At 36.0% G+C, this 12,740-nt stretch overlaps 1 protein-coding gene across 1 annotated transcript in view; it reads left to right on the top strand.

The window, feature by feature from the left end:
• Nucleotides 1-9,676, top strand: part of ALKAL1 (ALK and LTK ligand 1) — a 57,968-nt gene extending 48,292 nt beyond the window's left edge. The window contains exons 2-5 of the mRNA XM_020795981.3: nt 28-81; nt 2,187-2,267; nt 6,570-6,646; nt 9,537-9,676. Coding sequence (XP_020651640.3) covers nt 28-81; nt 2,187-2,267; nt 6,570-6,634 — 200 coding nt within the window. The 3' untranslated portion in view covers nt 6,635-6,646; nt 9,537-9,676. The remainder of the gene's footprint in view (nt 1-27; nt 82-2,186; nt 2,268-6,569; nt 6,647-9,536) is intronic.
• Nucleotides 9,677-12,740: the final 3,064 nt, after the last annotated feature.

The raw sequence follows: 12,740 nt of genomic DNA, 5'->3' as shown, positions 1-12,740 counted from the left end.
TCAAATAAATATTATTTATATTCACAGAAGTATTTCCAAGAGATTCCAACTTAAAGGACAAATTCATCAAACACTTTACAGGTAAGAATATTTTTAGGCAGTTTTTCACCCTCTAGATACTGTTTACATGAAGTAAAACATTTGCCCTCCTCTCTCCCATTGGAGAGAGCCCATAATATAAATTATTTGCTCCAACTTCTTGAGGGCTGCCATTTTTTTCATTGTTTTCTCAACAGTAATACTCCTTACTCAAGAAATAAGAGAAACCTCATAGGAATGGAGAGAATCTTGAGTCTTGAAACACATGGCTGATAATTTGGTAGTCAATTTCCATCAGTTGAACATCGTTAACATCTTCTGATGGTTTTCTACCAATGGATTAGGAAAAAAATCAGTGATGTAAAAGAGTTAAAGTGAAACATTTTGTTCATTTAAAATATACAGATCAAAATCCTGTTGTGTAGTTACTGCTGGTAGAAGGGAAATGTCTTTCAGCAGCAAATTGCCACTCATTAATGAGTCCCCATGTAGATTTTGAGTTACACATGAAACTACCCAGCCAGTATCCAATTAGGAATCCAAATGTTAATTAGTGGCAACTTGCCACTGAGACCTACGATATATCCCTTCCACTGGCATAATGACGCAATAGGATTTTGACCTAGGCTTTATGTTTAATTTCAGCCCCATTTCTGCCCTTTCTTTTCAGTAGCTTTCATTAAAAAGATTTTGTATAACTGAGACTAAGAATATTTGTATTGTGAGTGTACATTTTTATGAAGGTGTATATAACTATCAAAAGATAAGTAATAATGGTATTGTAAGTACATATAGTTTTTGGTGGATTGGATCTAGATTTAATTGTATACATTCCATTTCAATAAGCTACTGTATGACTGAATCTTTATCCAACTCATTATACTCAAAGCAAATCTAGATCCCTAATATTTTTACCTCATATGAGCTACATTACTATTTATTTTTGTCTAAATTTTTGTGGCTTTTTGATGAATCAAGCAAAAATAAATTTTAATAGTTATTTCATATTTTTATTATAATTTTGATAATAGTAATGATGAAAAACAAATAATTAAAATGAAAGCCTTATGCTTTCTTGGTGAATCATGGAAAAAGTTAACCAATCCCAGTCAAGCAGACTGAATTGAGTCAAAAAACCTCACAGGTCTAGCTTCCAAATCAAAACTTTAATACAGCTTTCAAGAGGAAAACACATCCTGTTATCTTCAGGATTGCAAATGGCATGCTAACTACATTGCAAACTGTGATAATTACTGTATAACATTATTTGACAGCAGTTTAAAACATTTTAAAAAGATTTAAAGCATGTTCTGAAAGCTAATATTAAACCTATCTTAGATGTCTCAAAGGACTTTCCAGTTTCGACTGGAAGTTAGAAACTTCAGAGGGATGGGGCCTGCCTGCCTTCCCCTGGAAGGAAGCACCACAATCAAAGTGTTGCTACAGTGAAAGCCCCATCTCTTGTATCCACCAACATGGATCACAGGGTTACAAGACACATACCAGGGCCTTCATTGAAGAGTTCCCAGTATGGACAAGCACATGTGGGAAGAGGCAGTCTTTTGAGTATCCTGTTCATATGTCATTTATACCTTTGTAAATCAAACTTTGAGTTGAGCTTGGAAATAAATTGAAAACCAGTACAGTGAATTTAAGATGGGTGTTGCATGGTCTCTAAAATGCATACCAGGCAAAAGTCCGGTTGCTGCATTTGTGCTAGTTGTAGGTTCTGAAATCTTTTCAAAGGTAGTATCATATAGACTAGAGCACATTGCTGTAAAATCAATGTAGCTGTGAATGTAGCTCTGGCCAGATCTTCATTCTCTCTAAAGCATTGTAGCTGGCAAACCAGCCAAAGCTGGATCAAGTAGCCACTTGGTTTTCTGAAAACAATGCTGGATCAGAGTGCACCCCACCCTGCAAACATGCCACCTCAGAGAGAGTACAGACTATTGCAGCACAGTCTGCAGTCTCATACCCAGATTTGCCTTTTAGTTGATGTGGTCTTGTCTGGATTTAACCTCATTTTGTTCACCCATATCAAGTCCTTCACTGCATCCAGCTATCAATTCACAGTTTCTTGCCATTATAGCTTGTAACTGTACTAAAATCAACATCAAATTTAATTAACTATTTTATCTTAACAGGTCCAGTCACATTTTCAGCTGAATGTAGTAAGCATTTTCATCGGCTATACCATAATACGCGGGATTGTTCAACACCAGCCTGTAAGTTGTAGCTAAAATCACAATAATGTTTTAGTGTTATGTCTGTCTGATCTTAAATTAAGACTGAGCAATGTCCTTAACTTTTATTCTGTTTATGCTGTTCACAAAATATGCAACATTATTATAATCAAATGTACACCCTCCCCAAGTGACAGGTTAAATTTAAGACATGAAAAGAGCACTTAAGACCAGAAAGTTTAATTCTGAAATGTAGATGTGTGTATATATATGTTTATGTGTGTGTACACCATTTTATGCCATTTTTATAACACACACACACACACACACAGAGAGAGAGAGAGAGAGAGAGAGAGAACTAAATCCAGCATAATACTGTATTAATGGAAAAAAGGCAGCTGATTTCTATTTCTTATTAAGCAAGCCAGCAAACACTTGCTCCCGTAATCCCTAGTCATGCTACTTATTGCACCACAAATTGTGCAGTAAGTGACTCCTTGAACAATCAATTAGCCTGCCAGTCCTCCAACTGAAAAATTGTCCTAAATTTCCTCATTGTGCTTAGATGGGAAGCCATGTCTCTGCGAGTGCAGTCTGCTGTAGTAAAATGATAGCAATGAATTCTGCCTGTTCATATATTTATATGATGCACTGATCTTATTTATTGAATTTCATCTGGTGTTAATCCATCCATGATCATCTTCATGGAGAGATCTCCCATGATTTTCTCCTGCTCTTTCTATCTCTATCTCTCTTTTTTAACTATAGAATATTTACTCCAGAGGGAAAAAACCAGAACTGTTTTAACTTGTAATGCTAGGAGCTGCCTGTTACTAATCCAGTGCCTCAATCTGTTGTTTTCATTTGGAAGTTCCTTAAACACATTTGGTCTTTAGTAAATGGATGGAGTACCACTCTTCTGGAGATTTTTGCCCAATGAAGGGAAGGGGCATTTCTGGTTGATTATTCAGTGCTGTGTGTTATTTGAGGGAGGAATTTCAGAGCTGCAGCTTGTTTAGGGGATGGTGAGGAGTTCCAGTGGCTGTCAGAAAACATGATGGGAAGGGGAATAGCTATTTAAAATCTACAAAGCCCCATCTGTTTCCACAAAGTTCTCAGAGTCCCCCAAGGTTTGTAAGCCTGCTTCTAGGATGGGACATATGGTCTGGGTTAAGCATTGTTTAATTTATGGTTTGTGCTTATGTCACAGTTCATGTTCATTCACGTAGATCAAGGACAATCTCTTTATGGGGTATTGGCATATTTCTCATAGTTCAGTTATCAATTTTTGACAAATAGGAGGAAAAACAAAGTCCAAGACCATGCACTATAATTTGTTATAAAATGCTATAGTTTATATTCTTAGATATAAATCTTATTTGAGCTCAGTGATTAGCTCAGTGAATACAGAACAAGGAGCTTACTCTATTAAAATTGAGTTTAATTTTGACATTTCCTATTAAGGCAATACTTGAAGAACCTGGATCTTAAAAACATCAGTTATCTTGATGAATTCTACTATTACAGGGAACTTGGGGAAAAGGAAATGCATTACTTAATCACCAACATACAAACCATTGGTCATGCATGGCCATGTGGTTTATTTCCCACTTTCAGTTCTTCAACGCTTCAGATTAAGATAATTTCCAATGGGTAATTTTAACTGGCTGTAATTGTGTCTGAAAGATGAAGAGTGATGCTTGGGAACTGGGAGTCTTCCACTTCTTCTGAAGCTAAATTCTGGAGAACAAACCATTCAAGGTTCAAAGCTGCCCACTATCCAAATGGCATGAATTATGGTGGATTAACATATTTTTATGCTATTCAGTGATTTTCATATGCTAGTTTGTATCTATGCTAGAACATCAATTTCCAATGGTTTAGATAGACTATATAGGGCTTTCCAAATTGTGGTGGTCTCAGAGGCCCATCCAGCTTGTTGGACTTAACACAGTCTAAATGATAGGATTCCAGTCATCATAGTCATTTCCCCATGTGCCACTAGAAAAATCACAGAACAATGAAAATAGCTGATTAGATGAATTTACTTTTAATAATGCTGGTTAAGAAGATGTCAACACTTATAATGAAATGCAGATATCATCCTGAATAGAGTATAGTATGACTGAATGATTTAGGAAGATGTGCTAAGCACTGCCACATAGACTAGGGGCTGTGAAACAATCTATAATTCTTACAATCCTCAATATAAATTAAAATGTGGGGGCAAAGCTTCATGAGCTCTGTTTGAGCCCACATTGAAATAGGAATGTGTTTATATTATCCACTTTAGTTACATTTTTCAGCAGATAAATTTTACTGAAGTATCATTAGATAGCTCTAAGAGGCCTTTGCAATGATGGGGTAGATTGTTTACTCTTACGACAAACCAGGAATTGGTGCATATAGTACAGCAGCTGCATGACCACTTCGTCATATGATGAAACTTAAATAACACTTCAGCTCATGTCATCAGAGTCATATAGGATGATCACTGCAATGCTCATATATTGAGTGCAAACAAGTTTAAATTTTTATTTACTATTTGTGGACATTTAACAGCACAGTCCTATACACATATGAGAAGTAAGCTGGATAACACTTCTCCCAAGTAAATAGTTACAAGTCTGCTGTCTCCATCCATTTAGATGGGCATAAGCCCCAGTGGACTGAAAGGGATTAACTTCTAAATAGATGTGTATGGGATTGTACCAAATAGTTAATAAAAGTACATCATTTGCATATGTACACTATTTTTAAATGTGGCATTTAATAAACCTCTTATTCAACTTTCTCCTAATATTTAAGACCTAAATTCAAAGTACAAGCAGGATTTTCTTTCTCTACCCCTGCCCCCTTTGACTACACTGTCTGAAATCCTTCCAGAGAAGACTTTGTGAGCCTAGAATGAAGGGAGTGAAGGTCAAGGGGACTCACCTGTTCTCCCAGCTCTGTTTATGGAAATAGTTCCATAAGTTTAACATACAATCGTGTGAAAAAGAAAGTACACCTTCTTTGGATTCTATGTTTTTACGTATCAGGACATAATAAAAATAACCTGGGCCTTAACAGGTCTGAAAATTAGATAACTACAACCTCAGGTGAACAACAACACATGACATATTACACCATGCCATGATTTATTTAACAAAAATAAAGCCAGAACGGTATACGGAGGAGTTCATGGTCAACTCAATAACTGCAAGGTGCCCAGGTCTGGTGGCCGCAAAACAAACCCAAATCTCCACCACCATGGTTTTCACCAGACATGGCACTGTGCATTATGACCAAAACATCTCCACTTTGGTCTCCTCTGTCGAAAGGACATTGTTCCAGAAGTCTTGTGGTTTGTCTAGATGTGACTTTATAAACCTGAGCCATGTTATTTTCAGAGAGAAGAGGATTTCTCCCTGCAGCCCTTCCAAACCAACCATTCTTGTTTCAGTCTTTTTCTAATTGTACTGTCATGAACTTTAATATTTCACATACTAACTGAGTCTTGTAGAGTCTGAAATGTAACTCTTGGGTTTTTGGCAATTTCTCTGAGCATTGCATGGTCTGACCTTGGGGCAAATTTGCTTGACATCCACTCCTGGGAAGCTTGGCAACTGTCTTGAATTTTTTTCCACTTGTGAATAATCTTCCTCACTTTAGAATGATGAACTTTAAATTGTTTGGAAATGGCCTTATAATCCTTCCCAGGTGATGGGCAGCAACAATTCTTTCTCTATGATCATTGCTGATGTGTTTCCACCTTGGCATTGTGTTAACACATATCTGAATGCTCCAGAATGCTGTTCGTTTAACAGCAAATGGTTAAAACATCAGTTTTTATAGAGGTGGTCACTTCTGCATTTCATTAGCAGCACCTGGCTTCTACTTAGTATTTTAATTCTATAGAAGCAGTAAGGGTGTACTTTGTGTTTCACACATGGCTTCTCCATGTTGCCTTTATTTGTTTTAAATAAATCATGACACAATGTAATATATAATATGTTGTTTATATGAGGTTGTATTTACCTACTTTTTAGACTTGCTAAGGGCCAGACAATTATTATGTCCTGATACATAAAGCCATAGAATTCAAAGAGAGTGTATTTTTTCACATGACCGTAATTGGATCTTAGCCTGCAAGTACAAACTTCAGCATATTTGCAGTAGAAAGCAAGAATAAAATAAAATATTGTCATCAGATTGCAATCTCTCTCTAAAATTAATTTGTATGTTTGAACATATGTGGTTTTTTTTCCAGTTTAAGATAACTTAAAGCAAATTTCATTTCTGGGAATTACACGTATTTGAACACATCTTAATTAAGAACTTTGTTTTTGTGGTTTTAAATAGATTACAAAAGGTGTGCAAGATTGCTGACAAGGTTAGCAATGAGTCCACTGTGTACCCAGCCATAGAAGTCCTGTTTTGTAAGTATCATATTTTTTTTCTAATTTAGTAATTAATTTGATTATAGTAGCTTTTTCCCTCTTCAAACCCTCCACGAAAGAAAGAAATAGATAAATTATTTTCTTATTTGAAATCTTCATTGTATATTCTTCAGGTACCTTTCAATGGGTACAAAATGTTTCCAGTTTAATAATTAGTATATCTTCCCATCCCATGTGTAAATTACTAAATTTTACATGATGCCAAGCAGGAATAGATGGGGAGGACAGCTATTAGGAATGTGAGGAAAAAGACTGTGGAGTCTCACCTTTTATCTCCTTTGCTAGAATACAATGAATATCTTCTCCCCACCACCACCACCTTCAACCCATGATTGCTCTTTTCATAAAGTAGGCAACACATGTTGCCCTGGTTCATATTTTTCTGCTGATTGTATATAGCAGAGTTTTGGAGCAGTTTTTCACTAGATATATGACAGAGGGGGAAGGATTAACTTTTTCCTCTTCTTGTGGTCATGGTAGTAATCATCATGGTAGTTACAAGAGTGACCAGTGATAGAAGCCTATGGTCCAAGCATAGGAGCATCTTACCCCAAATGGGCACCATGCTGAATAACTGTGACCTGTTCTGTAACTTCAGTTCTGTCTATGGTTCCAGCACAATACTTGTCCTTAAACCTGGACTTGTGAGCATTTTGGCAGCCAAGTGTTATTTGTGGAGCAAATATATTATATGTCCCAGTGCTCTGCATTTGCTGCAGTTTCCAAACATAGAGTGTAGAGTACATTCCAATGATGCGTTGTTGAGCATATGCATATGTGGCTTACTGGCCCGGATCTTTCTGTGTAGGAGTCCATGGTTGTTGTAGCAGCTCAAGCTGATAAAAGTCAGTCTGTCATTGAAACAACATGAGCCTCAGTGACTGGACTAAGGAATATGGACTGAGGATTATTTTCACATTCAAGAGAAATCTCATTCAGAACAGAGAACTTATGTATTTGTTCAGAGTGAAAGAGTGACTTAGAATCTTTGTCGTCTCATATTTAGTTTCCAAGTATCAGCATATGTAGATTTGCTGTAAACGTGTAAATATTGCTCTCAATCTGCAGATCTGTGGTTTCAATTAAAAATATGAGAAAGGAAATGTTTCATAAAGTACACATTTTTCATGCAGGAGGCCTTAAGTTCAGTCCCCAGTATTAAAGATTTTTCTTTGTTGCATGTTATGAATTTGACTTAGGCCCTGTTGTATTTGGGGTAAAGGGCAAACCGTAGAATCTGATGCTATAAGCTCATATTGAAAAGAGGCCAAACATCTTATACTTGTGAGCCTTTCCTGCAGCAGAGTCATTGAGGGGAATATTCCCCCGTTAAGCCTTGTTGACAGCTGCCATCTTCTTATACTGTATTTTCATGACAAGGATGTTACTGCTATAGCTCTCAGTTCTCCTTTAGAAAAGAGATGTGATGGTCAGCCCCACAGTTGTCTTCAATAAAAATATATTACAGTACTAAGATGGTTGTGATTTAGCCTCTGGCCCTGCTATCTGGGTTTAAACTGCATCTTTGAGATTTGTCTCATTAGCTTTGTGCTGGGGCAGTTGCCAAAATTTAATAAGTGGCAAGACTAGAGAAACGAGAAACAGAAGTAAGGAAGAAAAAAAAAAACAGAAGTTTCCTTGCAGTCTTAATGGAGAGCAAAAAAAACCCAGTCCTCAAACCACCACAGCCTCTTCTTTCTCCTCCTGTTTCTAATTTCAAAGGAGGTGAGATGGGTACCTAAAAACAAAGTTCTCCAGCACAAACTGAGAAGATGTATGTAAAACTGAGAAGACTTGCAATGGGGATACAGAGAGGGGGGGGGAGGAGGGGAGGAGCTGAAAGGAGAGATGTCTGTCTTCCTGTTCATGTGTTAGGCTGCAAGGAAACCTCTACTTACATTTTTTTGTATGTGGCATTCTGTTCTATCACTATACAAGAATTTTTTTAAATTATTATTTTTTAAATGGAGAGGCTTAAGCAAAGATTGAGAAGGGAAGGTCCTGGTGATAAAAATAATGCCATGGTAGCAGCAGCTAGTGGCTGTGAGAGGCATCCAGTGAGACAGCAGGTGGGTGCAGGACAAAGCTACAAATGCAATTATTCTAAAAGTCTATGTAACCCCCCCAAACAATATACGACACAAATTAAAATAAGTTAAAAGTTTCTCACTGGAGGATACACACACCAACACAAAACCACATGACTACCACATGACTTCAATCATTACATTAATGTAATCATGTTTTCAGCTGGCTGAAGCATTTTTGCACACTATCAGTTCTCTTGGATGTTTGTTGCCCATACCTTCTCTTTGTATCCATTTCAGGACCATGGAGAGGAGTATTGATACAATAATGCAGGCAGTTTCAATGTTCAAAACAACAAAAGATTTAAAATTCAAATTAGATTGTTGCCAATGATTTCAGATCACAAAATACTATTAACAATATTCATTTTTGCTTGTTTTTAGTAGAAGAAAATATTTATTAGCCTATAAGATAGATATATTTAAAATGTAGAGGCTCTTTTCAGAGAAATGTACCGGGATTGTGACAGCATGTGTTCATCTGAAAGCTGGAAAAGATTGTGTGCACTTTATTCTAGAGGGATTTCTGTACAATCTGGATCCTTGCTTTTTAAAAGGTTCTTATGTTTCTGGGAAAAAGTTCTACATGCATGAGCCTTTGATCTTGATTTTAATGTGGGCAATATTGGTTGAGGTCAACAAATATGACAGCATTTGCATTCCCTTGCATTCATTGGATATAGTATGAAAAGGGCTATCATCTGATGTGTATTTTTATGTTAAAAAGCACAAGCCTATAAATTGATCTCTACTGATAGTATCTTTATTCACTTTGAAAATAGGTGAACAATAATACAGTGACTGGTCTTTTTGACTTTCCTGCTAAGACTGAACTCTGGCTTGCCAAGAAAGTGCCTTGAAAACTATCCCAAGACAATGAAGAAGACATCATGATCTTTTTGATTTACAGCATATTTTGCTACTAGATTCATTTTATTTTCATATATGTTGGACATTCCACATTTGTGTAAAAGGAACATATTTTATTTGAATGTGTAAATATGTTGCCTATAGCTCAAATAAGCCAATTTATTTAAATATATTGTATATAAAGACTACTAATAATGTACTAATTAAATGTTATAATTATATGCAAGGAGTTGGTTAGTATTTGCTATTCTTTTGTTTCATTGTATGTACACCATTTTGCTCAGGCTCTTACTTTCATTATTTGCACTAACTTGAATTGCAGAAATCTCTGTAACTGAAATATGAATAATCTGCAAGAGGGATGTTTTACTTTCAGTGAAAAATACTTTATATTATGAAGCTTTGGTAATATTTATGCCTTCATAATATATTATTGCCCAACAGAACAAAAAGTTCAGAAATGCACATTGCTTTGGAGAACATTTGGAAATCTTTTCTGGATTGTCATCAGTTATATTTGTACTGGCACTTATAGAAAGAGTAGCAAATAATGTAAATACATAAGACTGGAAGACTGCAATGCAGTGTGGGTTGAATTAAAAATATAAATATACAATCATTTCCATGTTTTTATTGATAGTTTGTATAAACTGATACGGTTATGCACACACTTCTAAGAGTATCTGGAAGTTGAGTCATGGCAACTCGACTTCTTTATTGTTAGGTTGAAACATTTCACTGCTCCTCCAAATAGCTCCTCAGTTTGAAGAAGCTACTTGGAGTAGCAAAACATTTCAACCTAACACGAAGGAAGTCAGTTGCTATGACTCAGCTTCCAGATAACCACACCTGGATGACTGAGAATCTTCACAAATAAACTTCTAAGGGTAAGTATATTGCAGCACTAAAAAAGACTGTGAAATGCAAAGATAGTTCATGCAACAGGTCATCTTCCTCTTTTTTCCCAAAAGAGCTTTAATGCTAAAATGAAATGCAGAAACCATTCATGGAAAGGACCGGTAAAGTTTGTTCCAATGTGCTATAAAGCCCACATAGCACATCCATGGACTGTGCCAATCCTTTATTCTTTGGCTCTTGCTAATTCATTAATTTTGAGAATTATAGTTTGTGACATTGAACTAGAAGAAAAGTTTTAAGGAAGACTAAAGGTGACTCTACATTTCTTGGAACATTTAAGTTATATCATATTTATCAAAGCAAGTTGGGGAAAAGGCAGGGACATATGCCATTCAACCAAATGTGAAAACCCTTAATTGGAGTTTGGTCGAAATTTTATCCTAAATTCTTTCTATCACATTATTCCTATGAACTATAGATGTTTTTTCCTTCTCTATTTTTTCCTTTGTTTGATAGAAATTCTTTGTGGCACTGCTGCCAAATCAGTGGAAGAAGCAGTGAATCACTGCATTATGCCATAATATTTCAGGCTATTTTTGCATTGAAATATAAATTAGCAGTCAATTGGACAGATTGCAATCTGTGCTAAAGATGAAGAGAGCCATCGCAGGGATGTAAGCAAGCAAAACAGAAACCTGATGTGTAGGATCACAGAAGGCTTTTGTGGAGAAATTTGGCACAAACATAGACATCCATTCCCTATGTCTATGAAGGCAGATCACTCATATGCAGGGTGTGTCTTGGTCTCAACAGAAGTTTATATTTGCCAAAGTATTGTATCATTAGAAAAATAAGTATATACCATACATCTAGTTTAAATGCATATGAAATGCTTTGAACACTTTTAAGTTTGCTGTAACTTTTTTTTGTTAGCAGTAGTATAATAATAGTAGGATGGCTTAACTTGTATAGAAATCTTATGTATGTTTCTTTTTTTGCTGTCCGAGGAATAGATAAGTATTTGGGGATAAAACTGAGAATGGGTGGTAATTTATTTATTTATTTTATTTATATCCCGCCTATCTGGTCAATTACGACCACTCTAACCTCCATTTAGGGCTAGATGGGAAAAAGTTCTTCCAATCAATTTCTATGTTGTAGAGCAGTGATTCCAAGCCTTGGGTCCCTATATGTTCTTGGACTACAACTCCCAGAAATCCTGGTCAGCACAGCTAGTGATTATAGCTTCTGGTAATTTTTGTCCAAGAACACTTGGGGACCTGAAGTTGGAAACCATTAGTGCAGATGACAATTCCTGTAAGAATAGGAATTATATAGCTTTGAGAAGAGAAGGCTTTGAAGATGAATTGTAAGAAAATTTTCTGGGGCTTAAGCCATGTCAGCCATTGATTTGCTAACAAATCAATGATTCTTTAAACATTTACATTTACTATCTCATTTTTCCAGCAGTAAGGTTTAAATTCACCAAGGCCAGACACTGGATAGTCATTTCTTTAATGTTGGAAATGTGAACAAGAGTGAAAGCAGCTCAACCTACTGGCCTAGTATGTCTTCCTTACAGTCGAAAATAAGATGGCAATTTGAATGAGGGATAGGACACCATTCTCATTCTGATCAGTCTCTGCTGATCAGTGATATGTCCAATTCTTAAAAGGTATTTTGGGGGCAGGTGCTGAAATTTCAGCCACTTAGTTTAACACTTTTTACAGCTGCATTGGTATAAAGTGTTAATAAAGATTATCAGGTAGAAAGAAGGGCATATTCTTCCAAATTTACAAGGCTTTTGCAAAAGTAATTTATAGCTTTCTAATCTAAAGTTCTTTCAGGATATCAGTAAATATGTGGATGGGGTAATCTGGCAGGCAGTATTTCCTAGAACTTCCAAAAGTTATTGACTGGATCCCTCATCAAAGACTCTTGACTGAAACAGTAATGAGATAAGAGGAGTCCTCTTATGAATTGGTTACTAGCTGAAGAAAAGAAAATATAGGAATAAACAGTCATCTTTTTCTGTTGAAGTGGGTTTCCCCAAGGGACCAGTGGGTTTTTTTTACTTATTAATATCTGATCAAGACTTTGGAGTGAACAATGACCAGGCTTATTGTTGGCACCAGTTACTTGGGCTAATCAAAGGAAAATATAAACGTAAAGAGGTTTTAAAATTTATCTCTGTATGGGGGGAATGGGTGTATAATTTTAAGTGCAATTCAACATAACAAGGGTCAACTGATGCATTT

Source organism: Pogona vitticeps, chromosome 4 (assembly GCF_051106095.1).
Source record: "Pogona vitticeps strain Pit_001003342236 chromosome 4, PviZW2.1, whole genome shotgun sequence".
NCBI classification, from domain to species: Eukaryota; Metazoa; Chordata; class Lepidosauria; order Squamata; family Agamidae; genus Pogona; species Pogona vitticeps.
The sequence above is the reverse complement of the archived record's forward strand: the minus strand, read 5'-3'. Positions and strand labels throughout refer to the sequence as shown.